The sequence below is a fragment of the Etheostoma spectabile genome, chromosome 1, assembly GCF_008692095.1.
Source record: "Etheostoma spectabile isolate EspeVRDwgs_2016 chromosome 1, UIUC_Espe_1.0, whole genome shotgun sequence".
Classification (NCBI taxonomy): Eukaryota; Metazoa; Chordata; class Actinopteri; order Perciformes; family Percidae; genus Etheostoma; species Etheostoma spectabile.
Genome location: NC_045733.1, coordinates 19,456,539 through 19,481,784, shown reverse-complemented (window position 1 = coordinate 19,481,784; position 25,246 = coordinate 19,456,539). Strand labels below are relative to the sequence as shown.

The 25,246-nt window shown below is 39.2% G+C and overlaps 3 protein-coding genes across 5 annotated transcripts in view; 1 reads left to right on the top strand and 2 right to left on the bottom strand.

Annotated features, from left to right (window-relative positions):
* The window catches only part of LOC116694178 (synaptosomal-associated protein 25-A), a 43,272-nt gene extending 37,336 nt beyond the window's left edge, over positions 1-5,936 (top strand). For both annotated transcript variants that reach the window (XM_032523729.1, XM_032523719.1), the window contains exons 6-8: positions 2,519-2,638; positions 3,207-3,351; positions 4,540-5,936. In XM_032523729.1, coding sequence (XP_032379620.1) covers positions 2,519-2,638; positions 3,207-3,351; positions 4,540-4,608 — 334 coding nt within the window. In that variant the 3' untranslated portion in view covers positions 4,609-5,936. The remainder of the gene's footprint in view (positions 1-2,518; positions 2,639-3,206; positions 3,352-4,539) is intronic.
* Positions 5,937-8,963: 3,027 nt separating this feature from the next.
* LOC116694142 (N-acetyllactosaminide alpha-1,3-galactosyltransferase) lies at positions 8,964-16,374 on the bottom strand. The gene is made up of 6 exons (XM_032523639.1): positions 16,260-16,374; positions 15,917-15,977; positions 12,387-12,464; positions 12,179-12,274; positions 11,247-11,384; positions 8,964-10,234 (listed from the first exon to the last, which is right to left on the bottom strand). The coding sequence occupies exons 2-6, from the start codon at positions 15,943-15,945 to the stop codon at positions 9,640-9,642; spliced, it is 936 nt and encodes a 311-aa protein (XP_032379530.1). The 5' UTR covers positions 15,946-15,977; positions 16,260-16,374; the 3' UTR covers positions 8,964-9,639.
* A 4,452-nt stretch (positions 16,375-20,826) lies between these two features.
* The window catches only part of LOC116694034 (C-Jun-amino-terminal kinase-interacting protein 1), a 75,452-nt gene continuing 71,032 nt past the window's right edge, over positions 20,827-25,246 (bottom strand). For both annotated transcript variants that reach the window (XM_032523470.1, XM_032523462.1), the window contains exons 10-12: positions 24,457-24,527; positions 24,018-24,116; positions 20,827-22,573 (exon numbers count right to left, since the gene is read on the bottom strand). In XM_032523470.1, the coding sequence (XP_032379361.1) occupies positions 22,501-22,573; positions 24,018-24,116; positions 24,457-24,527 (243 nt within the window). In that variant the 3' untranslated portion in view covers positions 20,827-22,500. The remainder of the gene's footprint in view (positions 22,574-24,017; positions 24,117-24,456; positions 24,528-25,246) is intronic.

Here is a 25,246-nt window from a genome sequence, read left to right as displayed (position 1 = left end):
TACGCTAGACTATTCCTTAGCTAACACTTACGTTTTTTGTGCTGATTAAACAAGCTATATTGTGTCAATAATGAGCTTTAAAGGTGCCAGTGGGCAGTGGTTTTTATTTTGAAGTGAGCTAGGCTAGCTTTTTCCAGCCTTTATACTAACCTAAGATAGCTTTCTACTGGTGGTTGCTTCATATGTAGAGCAAGGGAGGCGACAATCTAATTCTTTGCAGGAAAGCGAATATACGTGTTTCCCAAAATGTCAAACTATTTCTTTCGACTAGCTTTTTGTATCCCAGTTCTTAGATGCGATGATTGATTAAGTTATTATTGAATGTTTGCTATTTTCTTTTACATTTTTAAGGCTGTACATATGAACTGGTTAGATTACAAGCAAGCCTTAAGATTGGTCAGGGTGTTTTCTGTAGTGTAATTACAGATGTGAAGGTGATTTGGATTAATGAAGTTACTGTGATTGACAGTCTAGTGCAGCAACTTTATAATCAAACACATACAGTAAAAACTCCCATGAGAGCTGCTAAAATTAATACCTGCCATTAAACACACCAACTTTGGCTTATGACCCTCAGGTTACAAGTTGCAACTATAGGATGCTTCAGTTGGCCCCTGTCGCTCAGAACTGCCCTACATAATGAAATATCACACAAGAGTGAGGTAAACTTGGTATCTGGCCACACTCAACACCATTTTAATAGTAGCTCTTAAACCCTATGTTTTTACTTTGAAAGCATTGAAATGAAGGTGGATTCCCAATTCCCATTTTGCAAAACTTCTGTGTGATCTGTTTCTGGCCCTTAACAGCCAAACAATGGCCAGTGAGTCACTGCTGAGCATTCTTTACTCTGGGACCAATACATGAACTGTATACAGCTGTCTATCTCAGAGCTATAGAAAACACAAGTGGCTGACAAACCAAGTAATAAATGGCTGATTTGGGTTATTTTGTGGTGGGTTTGCAGCAAGTTATTCAGATATTCCTCTGGGAGTGAATTAAGTAATGCCTTAATGATTTACCAAATGCAGAACTATATTTCTAATGTCATCCATTAGTGTAGAAAATGCTGTTTTTTTGTCTGTCTTAGATCTGACCTAGAACCATTTTTAGTATTCATTTTTTCTTTGCCTTCACTGTGCACTACTACAGTTTTTAAAAAGATCTACACCAGTAGACATTTTAACAACAGATGACTCTTTTCTCCAAAACAGGGCTGAGCAGGATCTTGACAGTAGCACATGTAACTAATCTGCTTTATTTGCACCACAGCCATCATTTTGTAGCAGTTGGTGTTTGTTTAATAGTCACCACCTGATTTTGGCTTGAACTTTTTGTTTTCCGTATGAAGGTATATTAGGAGTTTGCTGCCTCCATTTGGTCCATTTTGGTCCTGCTTCCATATGTGATTGTTTTGGGTTCAGATCTTGTCTATTCTATAGCTCTCTGGTCTTCCCCATCACAAACCACTGGTTATGTGATCCTGTTGCTTTGTCATGTGTTTCATCTGATCTAGACATTTTATATGGCTGGGTCAAATAGCATAGGAAAAGTAATTCTTGCATGTTGTTATAAACTGGAGCACCTGATGGGTGTGGTTTACCACCTCACAACAACAATGTTGTGCATACAGTAGTCGGCTTTCATTGAAAATTGAAAAAATACAACTTTTAAACAGCCTAAACTCTGTTGTCCTCAGTGGTACCCTCCACTCATCAGATTCTCAGAGCATAATAAAACAAACGCTAAGAATTAGATTTGCCTATTTGACTGTATACAGTATCATCCTACAGATTTATCCATCCAGATGAAATGAAGGGCTCATCACAGCTATTGTATGACTTGCAAGCAAAATGATCAGAGTTCACTCATGTTTTTTAATCTAACTTCTTTCTTTTAATGATCTAATCCTCTTCCTCTCTTCATGTTTTCCCTTCTCATGCCAAACACCGCCTTGCATGTCCTCTCAATCTGCATGTGTGTTGTGCCTCCTCTGTCTGAAGTCTGGCCATTATGTTCTGTGATTGTGCTCCTCTGAATGTGCTTGAAGGAGATGGTTTTCTGAGTCGCTAAAGGCCCTTGATTACCTTGTAATACAACCACATGTGAGCTTATTGTGCTCAGATTCAATTGATCTGCATGTCAGATCAATTATTCATAGATTGCAAATGCATGTATGTAAGTATATCATACATGGCAGGCATGTTGCTTTTAGTAGACTAATTGGCTTGACACCATATAATGCAAAGCATTCCAAAAGTATATGTAAGTATATGTTTTAATGATGAATTGATAGAAAAGTTACTTAGACATGCATATACACAATCACATTCAGTGTGCACACACGTAAAGTGTCACACACACTGACCAGCACACACCCACATGCACACTCACAGCACGCCTAGTCTTGGTTGCATTCACAAACAAGTAAACCAGTGTGCACACACATTCACATTTAAAAGCACAAGCACGTTATACAACAGTTACACAGTCACTGACTGAAATGTGTGTGTGGTAGGATTAAGGGCGGGGGCCAGGCCTGGGGAGCGAATCAGGATGGAGTGGTGAACAGCCAGCCAGGGGCACGAGTGATGGATGAACGTGAACAGATGGCCATCAGTGGGGGCTTTATCCGCAGGTAAGTAGTGTCTGTTTGTGTGTGTGTGTGTGTGTGGATGTGTGTGTGTGTGTGTGTGTGTGTGTGTCTGGGTGTGGGTGTGGGCAGGGGGGCTGCTCATTCCCCTCTGTGTGTGTGTGTGTGTGTAGCTGGCATGCTTGCTGGTATTTCATGTTTCTTTTTTTATGTGTGTGTGTGCTAGTATACAATAGTGTTTATATCGCCAATTATTTGAATTGACACAGGACTGTCATATTTATCTGACTCTCTGATTGGGAATCACTGAGTAATACTATGTCATATGATTTGTAGAGAATTATCAGGGTCTCTTAAAGTGCATGGTAGTGATTCTTCAAACAGCCCATAACATGAGTGAGGTAAAGCAGGTGGAAATATAATACATTTCAGCTACTAACCAGTATAACTTATTTTATTCTTGACTGTCTCAATATTAGTATTCCAAATGTTGGAATATTTTTGGTTCAGGAATTGGTGAAGGTTGTGCTTTCCAGCACAATGTGCCATATGTAGCCACAACATCATTTGTTGGCCAATAACCAGTGCTTGTTGCTCCTCTTGTATGTTCCAGGGTAACAGATGACGCCCGGGAGAATGAGATGGATGAGAACCTGGAGCAAGTGGGAGGAATCATTGGCAATCTGCGTCACATGGCCCTGGACATGGGCCAGGAGATCGACACCCAGAACCGCCAGGTCGATAGGATCATGGAGAAGGTACTGTACTTGCCGTGGAGAATATTGGATTTTAATTGGTGGGAGAGGGTACTTTATTTCAAGAGAATTGCATGACTTTGATGTAGTTGCTTCTTCACCATTCTAAATTCATACTTATTGGTGAAAGCAATCTACTATAACGGTCAATCCAAGGTGGGCAAAGATAGTGCCAACAGTTAACATTTAGAAGTGTGATGTTCTAAAATATTGGCAACATGGAACTAAAATTTTACTGAACATCTTAGGGAACTACAATGGGAGGATAATGGAGACTTGTTGTAATATCTAGGAAGCAACAAGAGGCTGCACAGGGCACCAGATTTTCAAGACTGCCATTTATTGGTCCTTTTGTATTAATGCTAAGAGAAGGTATGAAAAACTATAAGGGCAACCAGAACGTGGTTAGATTTAGACATTTAAAGTCTGACCTTGAGAGTTTAACAATGTCATGACTACTCTGGGTAAATTAAGTAAATGAACGGCAGCAAATCTAGAGTAAATAGTAGGTAATTTATAGGGTATTTAGCAGATATTTAGCATGGATTACATGCACAGCATTAGACAATGCAAGAGCAGACGTAGCTGCGCTTATTTTGAGTAGAGTTACCCTGGACTTGACACAGTAATGATTCACATGCCAAATCAGGGTGTTAAAAACACCAAATGTCCACTTTGTCTATTAGTTCAGAACGTATGTCTTAATTTAAGAATAATTCTAGTTTATTTCAAGCATGTTGCCCATGAATGTGGCCGTTGTGATTCTATTGTGGCCTATTATTCTCCAAGTTAACCAAAACATGACTCTGAGGCATCACATTCTTTTTATTTTGGGATATTCTGCAGATGAATATGCAGGGTGATTAGGTCAGCGAGCAATTTAGCCATAATGGTCATTTCAGGCGGCCAAATTCTGGGTTTACCTTCTGTCAGACCCAGAAACATATGTTTGAAAATATTCCTATAAAAATCATGTTTTATATGGCATACATTGTTATTTGTGGCTTATTATTTCCACAAATTTCTACAATCTCTAGTGCAACATTAGCATGATCCCTAGCAATAACATAATAAAGCAATAGCCACATTTAAAGGAAATACACCAGGTTGAAATTAACCTTCATTTTCCATTAAAGTAACTCATCACCGCCCTTTACCAACTGCTAGCTGAACTGTGTGTGTCTCTTTCAGGCCGATTCCAACAAGACCAGGATTGACGAGGCCAACCAGCGTGCAACAAAGATGTTGGGCAGTGGCTAAACTGCAGCAAAAAGTGCTCTCGTTCCCGTTTAATCACCCTTAAAGTAACACAACCGACCAAACCCCGCCCGGCGCCCATTTCCTATGCTCAGCAGCAGGCGCAGCAAAGTCATGCTTTTATTGTGATACCTGTAGAGGTTTGCACACATTCACATATCATACTCCCCCCCCCCCCCCTTAATTATGCCCTTCACTTACTTCCGTCCCTTTCCTGTCCTTGTTGTCAATGTACTGTGTTGTTGCTTTTTTAATTTTGTTAAGAAATAATAGTTTTGTTACACATCATCCACCCAAACTGTCTCCACACTGTACATAGTGCTTCTTCAACGTCTTCATTGACTTAGATCACTTGTCCTGTCTTCATCACTCTTTTTTAAGACTGTGTGTAATATAAACTGTAAGTACACCTTGTTCCAAAATGTCCTTCCCCCATGTCACTATTCTGGTGTTGTCCATGTAAGACACACTGTGTATTCATCAGTTAAAACATTGTGATGCTACATGATAAGGCCATTGATTTGCCGTGAATATAGTGAACATACAGCCCACACAGCCTTTAACCAAGGCCACTGTTTAAATACAGATTTATTAATGTTGTTGTAGAGCCGCTCAGATCTTAATAACATCGTAGACCATGGATACTCAGTTAAGTATTTGAGCCATTCAGATGAACACATGGCTTTTTGTTCCTGGCTGTTAGTGCACCACTACTTTACCAACTTGATTGATGGAGCAGTGTTAACACAATTTGATGTCACAGATTGGATAGTTTATACTGTACTTTTTCCTCAGGGAGCTAAATCTGACCATTTAAAAGAAAGGGTTGATCATTTAATTTATTTGTTGTAATTCATAATAAGGTTGCAAATATGTTAACCGTGGCATTGTTGAAGGGACTCTTGTTTAACCATCAGAAACAGATTGGGCATTAACTATAATAGCTAGCATTATGATTGATATTAAAAGGAGGTGGAGCTTTGCTAAGGTCACAGTTCAACATTAACCAATTCCAGGCAAAGTTACAGGGGGGTTACAACCTCTTCACATCCCAGGCCAGCCTGCTTTACCCATGATTCAACCCTTGCAATATCAAGTGTGTTATGCATGCTCATCCGCTGCTAGGAGACACTGAATAATTCATTTATTCAGACAAAAATATCCTAACATGGCAACCGCATGCTACATATGTAGGCCACACAGAAGAGAGGCCCATATTTATCTCCAAGAGTGCCACTCTTTTGTTTCATGGCTCTTAACCTTTCCAGACTGTGACCGTCACTGTAAAATAATACCTTGGAAAATGCCAATAAAACCATCATAACTGTAGACTCAAACTCAGCTTCCTTCCTATTTTCATGACTTTCAGTACTGGTTTGAGTTACTATCCTGGTCCTGTGTAACTCAAGCAGAACCAAGACAAGCATAGTAAAAAGTACAATTCACATGTTGGTCACCCATACCACCAGGACAAAATTAGGGAGGATAAAAAACTGGACTGAATGCAGTTTTTATATTACAATGTTCAGCATACGACACGCAAACACTTGTCTTAAGCTAAGGCAGACACAAGTACAGTTATTTTATTTTGAACTACATTGAGACTATGAATAAAAGATTCCCAGAGAAATAAATAAATAATGATACAAAAAATGAGGTTTTACAGAGCAGAAAATCACATCGTTACACAAATATATCACTCTTTCTTCTCATGTGTTTCTCGTTTCAGGGAGATTTATTTCTCTGGTGTTGATAGGTTTTTTCTTCACTGACAGACAGATGACAGTTGTTGGGGTACGTCCATCTTCAGCCTGCACACATCACATGACCTAGCTTTACGGATGAAAAAAATGATATAACTACAGTAATTTATTCACCCTATGAATATGTCTTTTTAGGTGCTATTACTATGTAACCACTATGTACCTCTTAATAGGTAACATAAGTGTGATAACAAATGGTATATAGAAATCAAATTTAAAAACAATTTTGTGTTTTCTTGTACTCATCCACAGGGAGGTGAGAGGTCAGAGAGCATATCCTAACGACACATAAACTGGAGCCTCATGGCTCAAATATACACTGTAAACCCTGATATTTAAAGCTATGCTATGTAGCTTGTAAGGCCAATAAGAAACTAAACGACAGACATGGTAGAAATCGAAAGAGACAGGGAAGGAAAGATGTGCAGCAGCATTTAACGCTAATGGACATCCACTGTGGTGCCCTGGGATTAGGGCGGATTAGAGTTTACCACGTCACTAAGAACGCTAACACACACACATACTTGGAACAACAACAGATACACACTACTGGGTAATTTGCAATACCTTGGTTACATCCATCACACAGCCCACTGTGCATGCATGTGATGTGTTTGGATACACACAAATATAAAATGGGTGAATGTTACCAACATAAAAAAATCCAAATATATTATTTGTTGTTCATTAAACACACCATTTTATGCTAAAATGATAACGTAATGTTTTGCAATGGAGGCTTCAGCTCTTCACATGCACTTATTATAAAAGGGATTTGCTGCTGGATACAAGAAACAAACTTGCTTTGTTCCACACTGAAGGTTCAAGAGTGTATGTTTAACCAAGCGCTCCCTCTGCTGGTATTATGCTTGTATGCACTGCAATTTCTTGTTCTAGCTGGGCAGGGATGTTAAAAGGGACACTGGCACTCCACCACATTTACATATTAAGTTCAATTTTCTCATGAAAAGTACTATCCAGCTTTTATTGCTCTCATCAGGGTTATCTCAGTTTCAACTTGGGACTTGTAATTTTGTAACAGAAAAAGTTGCAAACTGGGAGTGTAGGACCTCCCACTACACCAACAAAAACTAATATAATAATATAATATAATATAATAATACTAATATATAATTCATATATTCTATTCATATATAATATGAATAGAGATGCAAATATGGGGGTTGGGTTTGCGCTGCTCCCTGTGGAATGTTATCTACTGTGACTGAGTAAGGTAAACATTTGTTTCTAATTCACATCATTTTAAGATTGACCGTTTTTAATTTATTCAAAACAGAACATACATTTTAAAACACATTATTTTGCAGTGGACATATTATACATACATATTATAAATTCTAAGGTTTTTGTCAATACTTTTGTCATACTTGTATGATTAAAACTTGCGAAGCTATCATTCTAAATACAAAATCAAACCCTTCAATGGTTAACGTAACTGTCGCGGTTGGGTCAGGTCTAGGCAACAAAACTATTTAGGTACGTTTAAAAGAAGATGTGGGTTGAAAACACGCAGCATGCCTCTGGTGCTAAAAAATGAAGCCAATACGGACGTACCAAATTATTTACATTGACCTTCATGTTTTTTTTTTACATTTTTGTCAAAATTATAACAGAAGGCATTTGGCCATGGCAAAGGTCTTTGCTCTCTGAGTGCCCTTCTAGTTTATAATAGTTCAGTTAATTTAACGAAAATGAAAAAAATATATATATAAAGAAAATGTAGGCCACATGTCTCATCTTTGACCCAAATTCTGTGGAAGGAGGAAATGTGCTATATATATATAGCATATTAAACTTAAATAATTCCCTGCAGAAAATGTTTGTGAAAGCTGAAAAGCTAAATTTCTAAAGCAAACCTGCTTGCTGGCTTAACAGCATGAGAAAAAGGTGAACTAGGCTACTAAGAATTGTTAAAAAAGTGGGAATGGTTTAAATGTGTATACATTTCATTGACAAATAACACCAATAATGTGTGAAACAAAAGTGGAATTTTTCTGCATTGAGTATTTTACATTACATGTCATTTAGCTGAGCTGAGCTTTCAACGTTAACGGTGCAAAATCCAGACAAAGTAGTAAGTGCAAGTACATTAATTTCAAATAAGCCAAACTACAAAGAGACACATGAAAGTTGACTGTAAGTGCTTGTTTTGAATTTTATTTTCTTTAAACCGAGGTACAGTTGGAAGAGATGTTAGAATGCGGAAGCTTTTCAGCGTTCTGATGTCAATGGGGAGATGACTCCGCCCGTTAGGAGCCAGGACTTTGAGGGATTAGTTGTCCCTCCTCATCCTGTGTAAGGCCCATTTTTCACAAAGTCAAAAAAGGGATAAAAAGTTCATGGTGTAGTATTACGGAATAAAAGTGATAGTATAGCATGTAAAGAAAAAAAAAAAACGGTTGAAGAGCTGAACATTGATATGTGAACGTTTTCATAGCTGAATGTATGCAGAATTAGTAAGCTACCCAAAGTCGTACGGAATAACCTGATAATACCAATTTGCTGAATCGGCATTCACGCGCACGGTGTATACATCTCAGAAAATATTTGATGACTTTGTCCTAAGGTCTAATTATTTAACAAAACATTTAATAGCAGCACAGGTTACAATAAAACTATGGACATTGCAATTCATATTTACAACCATCATTTAAATTATGAAAGAGGGAGGGAGAGAGACACGTGGGGGGGAAGGGGGGGACACACTTAACATTCAATTCATAGTTGACATTTAAAAAATATCTTATTGGAGGGGTATATTGAGATCAGAAAAATATTCTTTTAGATTTTTTGACATTGAGTTTAACCAGCACTAATGATGGATGCACTGATTAGCAGTTCCCCAAGCAACAATTATCTCATGTTTCTTTATAGTTATCAGCTCTTCTAAAGTTTGTCAGGAAAAGATTAAGATTTAGAGCTAAAATAGTGGTATGTTTGGGAGTGGTATGCTTGATTGACATGCCTCTTAGTATAAAATCATTTATTGTGCTTTAAAATATTAAAGCACGCACATAATCCTAAGACAATTAACACAAAGACAACTGCGTTGGATTTCCAGAAAAGGTAGAAAGAAAGATATTTCCAAGAATAGAATCCAATACCAAAACAAATATAGTAAACATCTCACATTTTTCCCCAGTTACAGCAACTTGTGCTTCTTCTAGCCACTCTACAGAGTACGAAGTGGGTCATATTGTCCATTTAGGCGGGCAACGTGTGTGTCCTTGTTGTAACCCCTTCTCTGGTCCTACCAGTACTTTGGGGAGAGCAGCCTGCTTGGTTTGTGAAGCCAAAAGTACTTGTTGAGATGACTCTCATCATGCCACTGAGCCTCGACATCATTCAGTTTGTCCTTCATGATATCCAGAAAGCAGCAGTCTGCCAAATTCTGCACATTTTCCCAAAGGCCTCCAAATACAGCAGCATTGTAGTAGTAATCTCCGTTTCTCATGAAGGCTGTGGATTTGGGGTTTCGGTCATAGGTGCAACCTTCCTTTGGAGTTTTGAAAAAGCCGGCATGAAGCAAGGCCACAGACTCCCCCAAAGCCTCGGAGCCAAATCTGCCCTTAAACTGCTGATCCACATGAAAGCAGAAGACATAATTGCAGTGGTGACGAATCTCTGATTCTATGGTATCGGAGATCGTTTTCATGCGCATCATAGAGACGTCGTGCCAGGTGGAGTACTTCTTCACCAGGACAACCTTCAGGCTTCGCAGAGGACCAAGGTTCACTGGGGGTATCTTCTCTGGCTGATCCGTGAACACGTAATATGTCACTTTTAAACCCAACATAAAATGACGTTCAGCAGAGGTAAGGAACGTCTTCAGGTAGGCAAAGTACCTTAGGCAGGAAAAGAGAAAAATTATTAAGATTATCTATATATTATTGGAGATAACTGTTAAGTTCACATCTGCTGACCTTCTAATCTGTTTTAACACTGGAGTTATTATTTTCAGTCTGAACCCAAGCTGCCAGCAAAGAAGTAGTGGCCATGAAGGCCCACTGTCGCCTGCGTCGATGGCCAACTACCAAGTACATTCTACTTACGACGAAATGATTCTCCATGCCAGCAGGCCGTGCTTAAAAAAGGGAAAGCGGATATTCAAACCTTTGCTATGATACACACTTTTACACAAAATAAAAAGTCTCCATTGCGGTGGAAAAGCCGCGGAATCGAGCAGCCTGCTGCAGCCGGCTGGATAGCTAGCTAGCTTTCCCTTTCCACCCAACATGCCTTCATGCTAGTTACAGAAAATGAACCAAACAAAGTTGTAATTCTCATCAAAAAAAGCAAAGCAGAAAATGGTCTTCATCCTGCAGCTGAAGAGGCTCAACCTGCCACGGACAATGATGGTGCCCTTCTACACCGTCTTCATCCTGCTGCCAAAAAGGAGCCGACCAATCTCGGCTGAGAACGGGACTGGCAGCAGTTTGCCTATGGGTGTCGAGGGCTACATCCGGGACTAGACACTTGAACATTGCACATATATTTTTGTGAACACTGAAGCCTTCATTTCTTACTCTGAAAAGTTATATTGTACTTATGTTAGTGTTTTATGAAAATATAGATTGTGATATTTCTATTCTATATAGTTATGTTCTTGTCTGTTGCCGTAGTTTGATTTAATGTTTCTTTCCTTTTCAAGAAATTGTATGCACCTAACTAAATTATTTGAAGGCAAAACATAACTGGCAATAAATTCTAATCTAACCCTGGAAAGATATTCTCTTGTCATACACACACTGTTTGCTCTTCAGCTGTAACGGACCTACTCAGGTACCGCGTCTCGGTACCGAGTGGGGCCAGACTGACTGCTGGTCTCAAAGAGCTGTATCATGTGGAGAAACAAACCTTCCCACAGCGAACACAGTGAGGGCCACTGCCGACTGGTTCTGGATGTGCTTCCGGTCGTAAAGATCGGGGTCAAACATTCTCTCCCAGATGATTGGCGCGTTCCAAGATGTGCGTGTCTCTACCCATTCTCTGGCCCTGAAATGGAAGATGAAAACAATGTGTTAAACCGTCATATGAGGACATTTACAATCATGTGCCATAATTACCTTCTCATAAAAAGGTGAGTTTTCCTTGCAGTTTTAATCATGATTGAACTACCATTCTATGTTTTTTATTTTTATAACATTTCAGCTTGGCATTTGATTGGATATTAATCCCAAAAAAAATATTGTTTCTGTTTCTCGGAAGAGCCTAATATAACAATGTTGCCATTTATTGCCAAGATAGTTTCTGGTCAGAAGACCCGTTTTGCATCCAAAAAATATGTATGGTAGGTTTATGCTGAAACATGTTTCAGCAATAATGTGATCCGAAACTGGGGAGAAATGAACAACATCTGTTCCAGACTCCAGGTTTCTCCTGACGTTAGCATGTAGCTTCATATAGAAGTAATGTAAACACTGCAGGCCTGGAGCAGATGGCCATGTAGAAAACTAAAAATAAGATGGCAGTCATGATTACAAGATAATATCTTCATTTCTTTTTGTGTGTATAAATTAAAAATCATCCCTGCATTTTTATTCCAATTATGGCAATGAGGCAAGTGAAGCATGTATTTTGTTGACATTCTATTAAGTGTTTACTGTGTGTTTTCCTGAAATTTCTGTAAAATTAGATCAAGTTACTCGATTTCAAGATTCAAGGAGGTTTGTCATTTGCACAGTAAAGGCAACTTACAACAAGCAATGAAAAGCTTGATTTGCCAGTCTTCCTTACGACAAATAAAAAAGGAGAATAAGAATTGAAAACTAAAGAGTTGCATTCCTTACGTAAAGTCCAGCGTGTCGTCTAAATTGATGCTCCGTTTCAGTTCTGCGTCCCTGGCCACCGGCAGGTTGTCAGCAGGGACGAGCCTCTCTAAATATCTAATATTGACAAATGACCAGCAGGAGACTGAAGGGACTCTTAATACATCAGGCTGGCTCATACGTGCTCTTACACGTCTTCAAGAGCAATGATGTAGACCGTGGTACTCACCTTAAATATAAGGAAGTGCAGCTGACAACAAGCAACAAATGACAGCAGAAGATCCCAGCAGTCCTTCCCTTGAGCCAACTGAACGATACAAAAAGCAAAACAGAGGAAAAATAGATTTTAATTCATTGACCGACGTCAGAGCAAGTAGGGATCAAGTCGGCCGCGAATCTAACCAGCATGCATTGGAATTGCATCCATTCTGCGAAGGCCTGGCTCATTTGGGCCGAGCCTATTGTTGTCCCTTGCAAAATGGCATGCTACCATGACAACAGATTCCTAAATGTGTTTCCCATTGCACATTAGCATAGCAGCTAGCAAATATTCCGTCTGCTTTATCCCAACAAAACCGCACGGCTGAATTTCAGCCTGCATGCACGTTTTCTAGCCTAAACAGAGCAGCTTATATTGGATCCATTAGAGAGCAACAAGTTGGTGGACTGCCATCAGCCAAGTTGCCCCCTTTACTAGCGCTCTGCTCAGCTGCCGTGCTGGCTCGATGGTGGTTTAAGCCCCCCAACTAAGGCCGGCCACTAAGGCGTTGCGCCAGTGTGGCGTTTCTGTTGTGTGTCAGCTGCGTGGATTTTTCTACGTCCTACACACCAGAAACGTGTCTAACACGGCGCTGCTGTAGCTCGGTGACACACCAGGAGGGCCATCTTGGGGACATAGTGCAGGTAGATTTAGATCCCTGTTCAACAAATGGGGAGAGAGTCGTTAAAACATAAACATCTCGGCTAGCGATTTGATGAAAGCAAGACGACATCGGCAGTACTGACGGCAAAATAGGTCACAGAATATTCATTCTGTATGACAGGTGCAGTATTTGAAAAGGTTTTGTTTTCACATTTACATCTGCACTGATGTCAAAACCTTTCCAACATCAACAATATCATTTATTAATGTGCATTTGTGTCAAAATGGCATTAAACATATTCCTATTCTTTCTTTCTTAGAAAGGCTTCCAACACGCACGTGTTCCGGGTCAACAATAGGCCTTGGTTCTATTGCTAGCATGCACACGTCTTCGGCTCGAGCCAAGCATGTGACGCAGGCAGCGTTTCAGCTCCAACCTGTTGTCCAACGCGGGAGCTGGAAAAAAAACAAAAAAACAGACACGCCATGCAACGGACACGCTCGCGCGCCACGTCCAGCACGTAGGGTTAGGGTAAGCCTAAGCCTTCAAAGCAGTGACCGTCGTCTTCAACCACAACCACTGACTTGTCCTAGTGTCTTCCAGGCAGCGCTACCTGGAAGACAACGTTGGGGGCATATAACTCCAAACTGTGTGGTGCAAAGCGTTTGCCCTCAGGATTGTCAGTGAACTTTTTTTCCTCTTTTTACTTTATTAACAAATTGTCAGGTTTCCAACTGACTGCAGATATTGTTTCATTATGCTGCTTATAATTATTTGAAATTTGACAATGTAATGTGGTACACTGCAAACAAAGGTCAGACATTGTATTACATACAAGTCTAGTCTAAAAATGGCATAGCAACTTTTGCTAAAAAAAATAATCGAGAATCAAAGAGAATTGAAAATGTATTCAAATGGAAGAGAATTGTGACACCCCTTAATGTAATGTAGCATCTGTGTTAAATGTTGGGTCAGCACTGCGCCGGACCTTAACAAAGAATTGCCTTTTTAATGCTACACGGCTGTAAGCAACGGGCCTTACGGTAACTTAGGAGGCATTTGCCACTGTGAGCTTGATTTGGCATGCTGTGAAATACACTGGAAAATATATGATTTTCTCGCCTAAATTTTACCCCTAAAACATGCTGCAGTTTCCACATGCTTTGCCCTCGGGATGACCCTGAGTTCATTGTGAAGCTAACACTCTCAGCTTGTTGTTCTAGTGGCATGTGACACTAGGCCTACTGACACAGAGCTACAGAGGTTAGAACACAGAATTTCTATTTCCGTCCAAGTAAATCATCTGAAAAATAATAAAAAGCACTACTGTAAGCATATTACAACTGCTATATACTAACATAGTACCCTAGCCCATGTCTCAACTTAGAACAGAAAAAATCCAGAAGAAAATTGCTTTAAAATGGATTTTATATGAATGTTTTTCTACAGATATGTCTGTGCGTTGTCTTATTTTTATTCTAAAAAAGCCCAAAAGTGCTAAATACATAACTTCTGAAATACAAAAACACATCCACATCACTCACACATATAGATAAAAGAAGTATATACATAAATTTATAGGAATAAGTAATCATAATTTGATGAAATGGTGAAATGCCATAAAAAAAGGGAATATTTTTGGTTTGAATGGGCTGGAGACCCCTCAGGGAAAATCTTTGTTGGCCATGTTTGATATCATTCAACTGTCTTGCTATTGGCTACACAGGAATGCCAGTTTTATTACCTCTGTCTCTGACTGGTGGGAAATGCTGTCAGTTTTTCCCACGTGGCCCAATGGGGACTGTGGGATTCATGGTTAGCTTGCGAGTATCTGAGAATACTCATGCTATTGGCTGAGAAGACCGTTCATTGGAAACTGCACAAACAACAGATTCCAGGGCTGTGCCGAGTGTGAATGTAGCGCATACACGGAAAAAGTTACACGCGATCAAAACCGAGAATGATGCATGATCTGATTCTGAACGTCGAAGGTTGGCCAGAAACTACAAGATTGTGAGGGACCAGATAATTATGGATTACAAGGCTTGGATATTCTAATAGCTTGGCATGTGGCGAAGTAGGAATACCACGGTTTTCGGCGATCTTTCACCGCTGTGATTAACGACACGAGCAGACAGGTAGGAACACACACTCAATTTAGACTCGAATATGTCTGTCTTGCTGTACTTCAGAACATGATTGTAACCGTTGTGAGTCACCTTATTGCTTGTGTGTGGGCTCGATGGAATCATGAGACTTTAAGCTTTCTAACGATGTATGACTTGACCGTGTTTATGACGGTTTAATGCTTGCAATTTATGACGGAAGTCAGCACTTCCGAAAAACGGCGAAGATAACTCCCGGTGCCGGGACCGAGACGCTCAAAAAGTTAATGAAAACTTAATTCCTGGCATTTTATCCTAGTGTTCTTTACCACTGTGTTGGAAGAAGAAAAATATAACTGGTGTAACAGGCAAACCAACTTTAATAATGAGCCATTTTATTTTCTAATAATTGCTGAGTGGATGATGAAATGCATGCTGATGTGAAGAGGGGTTCATTTGGATTTCAAACATTGAAAACAAGTAACAAAAAGTTAAAGAAACTTTAAAGTGTGAAATTTGAGAACAGAATTTGTTGAGGTGAAATAGAATCATTTATCGTGCCTGAAAGAACTCATATTACAATATTTCTGCCATATCGCCAACCACAGACCTAGTAGTCGTGCATTGATCAGGGAGTGAGGGAAAGGAATAATAAGGTTTGGATGAACTTATCCTTTAAAATATTGGTTTTCCTTTCAGTTGCTTCCCCTATATTTACACGTACCAATATTCAATATAGATTTAGTACATCACCAGATAAAGACAGCCCTGGAAGAGGAGAGACAGGATACCTCAGAGCTGTGTCAAACTGCCGCGTCATTGTTCCTGGGAGGAGGTGAAGGGATCTGTTGGCTGGGGGATGAAAACCACATTCAGTGAAAGCAGTCCCCCCCCCCAATCACTGACAGGGTCCCATCCATCTCAAAACCAAAACAGAGTTTAACTTCCAATCTAAAATCTATTTCATTTCCGTAGCTTTCTCAAAGGGCTTCCTCTGTGGACGTGTCCACGGGGACAAGGGTCTCATCCTTTCTCATTCCCAATGGACATAACCAAAATAAAAATTAAACTGCAGCTTGATCCGAACAGTTACAATGGGCCACACTTTTTCCTGGCCGAGACATGAGCACTTACCTGCGCAGGTGGTTTTCAGGTAACCTATCAGGATGACACGTGGCTGCAGACGGCCAACGTGATTCCACTGCGACGCTGATCTCAACACGTTCGATTTCCAGTGACTTCCGAAACCACGTGAGCCTATATGAGCTTTTTTTAACGCCGTTTTTCAGCCGCACGAGGGCCCCTTTTGAACATGTGACCGTAACACGTGACCATGGTGGCAGTTTTTTCTGTCTTTATTAAACATTGAATCGTGAACGGACATACACTCGTCTTAGACCTTCCACAATTAAAGAGTCTAGTGTGTAAAAAGCAACAATACATATCAATCCAATTGTATATGAAAAAAATGAATTTGAAAACATACTTATGTCTAAACATAAAAGGGTAAATAAACAATGACATCCATAGGGCCTGATTCGATTTTAACTCCCTCAGCGGCTACAGAAAACAGTGTGCATTCTGTTTTTGTGATGATTATGGTTATTGTCTCGACGTAGCCTACAAATTCAATTTCAATTTGCTTTGTACCAGATTATATTATCCAATTGTAAATTCCAAAAGGTTTCCCTTCTCAGAATAAGAATCAAATTGGTACATTTGTAAGGAACTAGCCTTGGTGTATGAGGTGCATAGTAACCAAACAAAATAAAAATGGAATGAACAATAAGGCAAGGTGCTGCTACAGTCAAAACCCTAAATGCAAAACATAAATACATTTGTAGTTTTGAAGTTCTTTTCTTTTATGTTTGTTACATTTTATGTGCGTTAGGTTTATTCCACCAGACACTTGTTAGCCTACCATTTTATTCAACTTCACTAGCTCTTATTACAAGAACAAATTCTTCATATTTGGTTCTTAGGAAATTAATCTTTACTACAAAGATTTGAAATGGCTGCCACTCTGATGATGCAGCTATGTTGATTTGAATGGCAATGGCTATTCTATCCATTTTGTTTATTTATGGAGCTGTGTACTTTTTTTTTGAAGACTAACAAATGTAATAATTCATTCTAGAATTAGACCTTTCTTGTGAGTTGATGCAAGGAAGAGTCATTACTCATCCTTTTTTCCTTGAGTCCCAAGGCGCTGTGTTCACAATGTCGTCAAACTGGGTCAGCAAACACATTTTAGCTCTTCTCATTATGTCTTCTGTGTTTGCTGAAGGGATTTCTGCACATGTGCTGAGAAGGTAGGTCTTGTTCAATTATCTTTTGTTAGAAGCCAAGATCATTTCCCAAGGATAGACTGAGTTTGTGTTTGTATTGACATGTCACTGAGAGAGGGGACGGTGGAGGGGGTCCTATGGTTGAGATCAAGGCTTTCTTATCTGTTTTTTAAAGACAAAATCATAATTTAAACATGTTTAGACAGAAGTTGAATCCCCTGAAGTTTCAGTTTTAACTACACCCTCAAAATCCACATGAACCCTCCCTCCCAGCATATTTAAAAAATGCATTTGCATTCAGCTCCACAATGATGGTGTTTTCACGTGGAGTTGTGTCTTCTTCTAGCAGAGCTGATGAAGGTCCAGCTGAGTTAAAGCTGCTATTTGACCCCTGCCTCCTCAAACAGCATGTCACTGATGGTAAGAAAGCCGTTTATTAAGCATGCTTAGCAACTCATACTCTTTAGTTAAAACCTGACAGTAAACCAAACAAAGGTAGCAAGTGTTTTACAAAAAGCACTGAACCAAAGGAATGTCCATACACCTGATGTGTCACTGTATTGCTGCAGATTACGGTGAGAAGCCCCTCCCTCTTCCTCTGCCACCCGACACTGAAAATCCTTTTCAACCTAACCTGGACGATGAATACTTCTAACAGACACACAACAGATCCTGATGCTGATGTGTCCTGCAGGGAGGATCTCCAGCAAAACAACCGCATGTTCAAATAAAAACAGAAAAACTTGGACAACCCCAGTCTGATCTGCTAATGGCCTTGCTCAAGGGTACTACCTCAGTGGTGGTGATGAGGGAGGGACAAGCTCTGCTCTTTAACTTCCCCCACCCAGATTTGATCCTGTTGGTCTGGGGATCGAATCACAAGCTTCACCCCTGCCCCGAAGTGATAGACAAGTGATGTTGAACGTAATAATGACAGCACACCATGAGATCTGCATTACAATTTTTAAATAAAGCATATTTCACACCTAAAAAAATTCCAACATACATAAAGAGAAATTTAACATACTACATGTTGAATCAATACAATGTAATATTTATAATTACAGATGTTAAATTATTTATTTTTAATTTATATGGCATGTCTATACATCCTTTGTTCAGCCCCCCACTATGGTACAATTTCTCCTGATTGGCTCTTAAGAAGGGAACTCATATGAAAGTCAGTGTTCTTCTCTTGATGCAAACACGATGGCTTTGATCAGCACAGCACATCGCTTGTTCACATTTTTCTTTTGAAAGGAACAAACAGTGGGGACTGGTGAGATGGCTGAATGGACAATTTCCACATTCGTCATTAAACAGATATTTTATCCTCTGTTAAATATAGATCACATAAAATAATCTGTTACAAATTAGTGTAAGTGATAAATGATGCAGGATGTGTTTTCACTGCAGAAATAACTGTGCTGTACCTGTGCTGGACCGAGGGACAAATCTTCCTGACAATAAAATCTGAATCGGAATATCAACACTTTTGGTTGAGAACACCTGTGGTGACTGTGATCATTGTAACAGTGTATATTCCAAAGGTACTGAATGTTTAGAAACAAATGTGCATAAGGCTATCTAAATGCGCTATGCATGAAAATTCAACACAATTCTTAACCTAGAAGCATCCACTATACAGTTACTGTTATTGTTTAAGGCGGAGAAAAACCGCAAATACCCTTAATTGAAAAGCTGCAATTGGAAAATGTTTTGCCATTTTCACTTAAAAAACAAAAAGTAACTTGTTGCCAATAATCTTCAGTCAATAGACAAATTGATTAATCAACTAATTGCTTTTGTTCTACTCTTTTTGTTTCAACGCTGTACAGCAGCTTATATAACTGAGACCAAGTTACAGGGCTGAATAATGTTATCTAAGTTTATCAAATCTGCAGCTCCACTACTGTCTCATTAGTTAGGCTGATGCTAGCCAGCAGCTGATCAGCCAGACGTTCTTTTTTAACAGAGGTTCTCCAGGTGTTGAAGACAGATAGCTCTACGGTGGTTGTCCACCAAAATTGCTAACAACACTGGCATGGATGACAGAATGTACATTTTGTTTCTACATTCTGGTGAATTTTGATGCACCTATTTCTACCTTTTTCTGAATCAGTATGTTGGAAATATATTATGTAAAGGGAAACATAGATTACAATCCAAATATAAAAACATAATGGGAAATATTGCAGTAAGGCTTTTGGGCATTCTGTATTGCTTTTCGAGTCAGCACTGTGTAGTTTATAATTTACTCCTCCCTTCTCTTTTGTATCTTTGTTGGGGAAGTTACCTCCTAAAACGTGCATGTGACAGTTATTCAACTCAATGATGCATTATTCATTTTAATGAATTAATAAACCCCTGGACTGTAATATTTCAGATGTTTGAGCAAGATTTCGGCTCATGTCCAAAACTTTAGGAAAGTATATCCCATCTGTGTCCTCTGAGATCTGGAGGAGTCATGATATTTTAAGGAAAATTAAGTTATAATAGGCAATAACAATCATGATCACAGCGAGAGTGGACACTGAGCGTCGTACAGTCTGCTTCAGAGCTTCGTGGACAACGATACAGTTCTACCATGAGTTCTCTGAAAAAAAACATAGGAACTGCGAGTGCCTTGGAAAATACTTTTCTTCTTAATTTGAAGGTGCCAATCTGGGGCTTTTTTATATTATACTTGTTTTGTAAAAAAAAAAGAAGAGAGAAACAGAGAGATATCCGGGTCTATTGATATAACATTCAGGCCTGTAGCCAGAGACGGCCAGGCCCAACAACACCTCTGCACACTTGTATTGATAAAAGAATTTTAGTTGAATCATTCTGTCGTGTCTGTTTGTCTTCTGAAACATGACCTGGGACAGCACAGGGAGCACAGCACATTTAGTGCAGCGGAAAAAAACAAAAACTCACATCAAACATACTCCATCTAAATGTGCATTCAAACTCTTACACTCAACACACTCAGTGGAAATCCCTTAAGATGTGATCATGTTCACTAGGTCACAATGATCTGATGAAAAAGAGGCACTACTAGTGAAAATATGAAGACACCAGAGTTTTGCTCTTGCACCCATAGTTACTGTTCTGAGGATCAGCCTTATGATCTTATCACCGCCACCACTACACTGAGAGCATTTCATATTTCGTATATGGAAACTATGAGGAGTAAGTGTCTTATGCTGGAACTTGTCTTGAACCACAAAAACCTAAACCAGTGTTTTATTTTCCTGCTCTTAAACATCTTCATCACTGATTTCACACCTAGAAGGGCAGTGGAACTAGGAATTAAGGACTAGGGCTGTACTGGGCAAATGGTGGGGGTTGTTTAACACGACAGTACCATGCAGTAGGAGCAGCTAAAAAGTTTGAAAGGAAAAATTCCCACCTATACACCCTTTTTCTTGTTATCATTGACAAGTGATGCTGAGTGCATTTCAGGAGTTTTTTTGTGATTCAGTGTTTAGTCTACCCTGCCTTCAGTAATGACCCTTCAACCTACAGAAAACCAACAGGTTTAACTAGCATGGAAACTGTGACATTACTTCCTAGTCTACTGCCTTCTACTTTGGTTGTAGAACTGTTTTTTTATTTATCCCCCCCTCTCCTTGTCTGATTTTGGTACATTGGTGGAAAAGGGGTGGCTCTATGATTCTAAGGACCTCTACACATGATCTGCAGCAAAGAATTACTTTGCATCTGCGTTAATTATTGTTTGCCAAAAGAGATAGTAAAGCTGCCGGACCTCACAGATGGGTACACCACTTATAGGTTACGCCTTGCCACAGCATTTAAAACTCAGTAAAGCAAAACGTGAAGGAAGAAAAAGGTTTTAATGCACCTGAAACTTCCTAATTAGTTTGTTCCACTAGAAGTCCAAGTTGACACGTTAAAATGGTCTGCTTTGTCCAAACAAGAATCCAGAACCTAAAAATATTTGGTTTAATATCACAGAAGACAAGAAGAGCCGGCAAATATTCACATTTGAGAAGGAGAAACTAGTGAATCTTTTTCATTTTTGCTGAAAAATTACTTTTTATATTTAATCAATTATCATAATTGTTGCAGCCATCTTAATGTTGATCACCGTATCGATCAATCAACAAATCGTTTCAGCTCCTATTAGGCTCTTACTTGTCTTTGTGTCAAATGGAAATACAGTCTTCGCTAGCCTTGTTTGGTTCTGTCCTGCTACGTGACACGCGTTTGGGGAAACCTTTGCTACACTTGTGCTTCTGCATGGTAGTCTTGAGACCCACCTTGGACCGTGCACAGCCTGTACAGATCATGTGTAGAGAGCCCTATGGACACCAAAATCTGCTGTTTTTCATCGATGTTCCGGGTGGATATAACATGTTCTTCTGTCAAACAGCAGATCAAGTTGTCTGGATTTGACAACAAGGTTCGGCTCGATACCTGTCATCTAAAAGGGACTCAAGAATGCAAAGAATATCACCTGTAGCTGCCTTTATAACAGTGTTTTAGGGTGGCTCAAATGATGTGGATATCACCTCTATATCAGGTGTGCTGAAAGAATAAAGGTCACTGTTCCTACATTGATTTGTTTCACTTAGTTCTACCTTAGATTTTCAGTGTGATGATGTCATTTTGTAAATATACACCTCCCTCAAAGCTCATACGTTCAATATTTAAAGTCAAAGTAAACTCATCTTGTTTCCAAATCTCTGCTATTTTTTGTGTCAGGTGCAAATTCAGTCCAGTAAGGCTCCTGGGCTTTCAGTGGTCCACCTGCTGAGATGACGCTACAGGCTAACTAGTGCTGCCAAGGCTGCGGTGACATAATGTTTGTGCTTTCCATGGACAACCTGTGCTCACCATCCTCATCCCCGACTCCATTTTGCATATTTTCTTTTCTCAAGACACTCCTCCTTTGGCTCATTTTCATCTCTTGGTTTTCACTTTGCAGGTTTCATCCAATACTTGATCCTTCTTTTCCTGCTTGTTTGTCAGATGTGTTAATTTTTTTTTCATTCATTTTTTAGATGTCTGTCCTTCATGCGACATATGTTATGATACAGTGTACTGTACTATACTGGGCTGTGGTTGAAGGCAGGCCAGGGCTATTCCAAGTAGATGTCTTCTGTCGGGCACGAAAACTCCACAAACTCTTTATAGTACAACTGGAAGGCTTTCCTGTAAAACAAAGACATGTACTTCAGTCATTTCTCAACTCACTTAAAAGTACACACCCTGATTTTGTTTCAGTGCACAAATTGAGAGCCAAAGTTAGCTTCTGTCCCACCAGCTTACACTTATCAGTGAATTTTCCATAGATGGTTTGTTTCAATAATCTTTTTCAGAATCTGAAACATTATACAAGTATTTTCTATTTATGCTCACCAATTCATCCAAGAAACAACAATTATTTTGTTAGCATTTAATGACTATACATATTAACCGTTTGCACACAAAACCTAATTGGTGCTGTAGTTTTTGAAGAGTGGGGAAAGAACCAGGCTCTGGGGCACTTTTGGACCCTATAAGAGCATTGGAGTTCGTTCAATATAAGGATGATCCATCTGATGAGGCGCCAATCAGAATGGGCTGACCGTCTCAACAAATTACTCAACAGTGGTGCTTAAATTTTCTTTTCAGAAAAATCATTAAATAAAAAAATACATAAGGCAAATACATAAGACAAATATATTACTTGTTCATTCAGGATCTGTGAAGATCTGAGTTTTGTCGCCCTTGCTCCCTGTGTGTTTATTCCTGCCAGCCTGCCTGATCCCGCCTGTTCCCGGGCTATTCTTTGTGGTTTTCCCCGAGAGTTCCCTGCCAGTCCCCGGTGTGCTTCCCTCCCCGTTTTGGACTCCTGCCTCTCCCAGTGCTGGGTCGAATTTATGTTTGGACTTGTCTTTTGCATATTTCTTTTGAACTGTTTGTATAAACCCCCCTCTGAATCGGACTGTTTCTGCCTCCTCGTCTCTGCGTTTGGGTCCTCCTTCCTGTCCCATCACACAAGGACTGTTAAGCACAGTCAGAGGCTGTGTTAGAATGCCACAGAGACCCATTTTGTATCATTTTTATATCCCAATACAAATTGCTTTTAAGGATTAATTTTGTACAAGGTATGTACTAAGTCCATAGAAAAAAAATATTTTCAAAATAAGATATTTAAACATGTTCTTTCTATACAGCATCTTGTGCAGTTTTGTGATCTGGGTCCTAAACTTTAAGACGTTACTGAACTTATGCAGTTCTGCATTTGTCACTGCAGCAGAGACTACAGAATTCAATGAAGGTGTTATTGTAAGAATAGAAATGTTAGTTCATGAGAAAATGGTATGTCATAATGTCATAATAAAAATATAATAAAATATTGCAAGCTTTAATATCAGTTAAAGAAAACCTGGATTGCCACAATAAACTTTTTTTTTTTTTTTTTAAGATATAACGATAACTAAAGTGTTACTTAAAGTGATTTCCAACACTGGACTTTAGTTCTCAAGAACAGATCAGTCAGCTCTTTTATCACATAACATGGATACGCTAAAAAGCCAGATCAGAGCATCCCTACACTGAGCAGCCTCTGTATGTGTCAGCAGAGATTAAGTACGCAGAACATCCAACTCACCCTACTGACTCTGCAAGAGGTTTGGTGGAGTCTTCAGACACAAACACATGGCAGGCAAACCTCTGGTCCGCGGGATGCTTAGTAATGAAACCAAAATACCTGCAGAGAACACAGGGAAAACAGATAAGGCACTCCAAAGAGGGTCGTCAATATTGTTTTACTTTTATTTGTTGAATATTTATTCTTTCCATTCTGTATTAACAATACACTGCTGTTTCACATTTGATCAGTAAGCTGTCAAGAGGTCCAGTCTATTGTGAAGTCTGGTACATTTGTTGATTTCTAGTGACACCTTGTGGTAGGGTAATGTTTGGTTTCTGCAGATGAACACTAATGGAGGGTAAAAACCTTTACAGTGTTTCTTTTATTCTAGTCAGACAGTACAAACAATTTGGCTTGGTGATGTAGCCTCGGATTTGGGTTTTCTGGCTTTACTTACTTGCTGTTTTTAGGGTGATAGCCGCAGAAGGAAACGTTCTTTAACTGGAAGAAGTGACTGCACTCATTACTCTGTGAACAGAAAAGAGGCAGATTAAATGCTTTCAATTAAAGCAAGGCTGCTTGCTTTACTTAAGTTTTTACTTAATTACTATTACAAAATACACATGTATTTGCCCCACAATGTCAGTATGGAATCAATGTTAACTAATTTATTTTTACAATACAAGTGACTGTTCTGTGTTCAAAATGCTCCTTGACAAGACACAATAGACACGATTATTGACAGCACAATGTACTAAAGTAAAAGTACTCATTTTGCTAAATAACCCCTTTCTGAGTAATAAATGAAATTGTGCGGGTAGTCCTAAAACAAACTAATATATGACTACACAGTACTATAGTATAGTATTGATATACTTCTAGGAAGTGTGATCAGCAAACATGATCATACTATCTGAACAGCAGCTCACTACACAAATCTGCATTTGTGACATTTTGCATTTTGTGAAGTACTTTTATTTTGTATAATCTGAAGAGTCTAGGCTTTGTTTGTTATGATATTTAGATTGACTAGAAGTGGTACTTTAAGTGTCTTTAATCTCTGTTAATTTCTGTTTGGATGATTAGAAAAGATGAGTTGTGTTTTAGGACGGGAGCCTTTTTTGACAGATTTTCTTTGTTATTTGTGATTGGAGATTGAGAGACTGAAATTGAAGTTCTTTCTTTGAAATGTAATTATTTTATGGACAAATTTATTTTCTGACACAGACTGCATCATTACTAGAACA

Coding starts and splice junctions, on each gene's coding strand:
- LOC116694142 (XM_032523639.1), bottom strand. CDS start 15,945: ATGACGCGGCAGTTTGACACAGCTCTGAG. Junction 11,385..12,178: donor GACGACACGCTGGACTTTAC/GTAAGGAATGCA, acceptor CTTCCATTTCAG/GGCCAGAGAATGGGTAGAGA. Junction 10,235..11,246: donor ACTGTGTTCGCTGTGGGAAG/GTTTGTTTCTCC, acceptor TTCCTGCCTAAG/GTACTTTGCCTACCTGAAGA.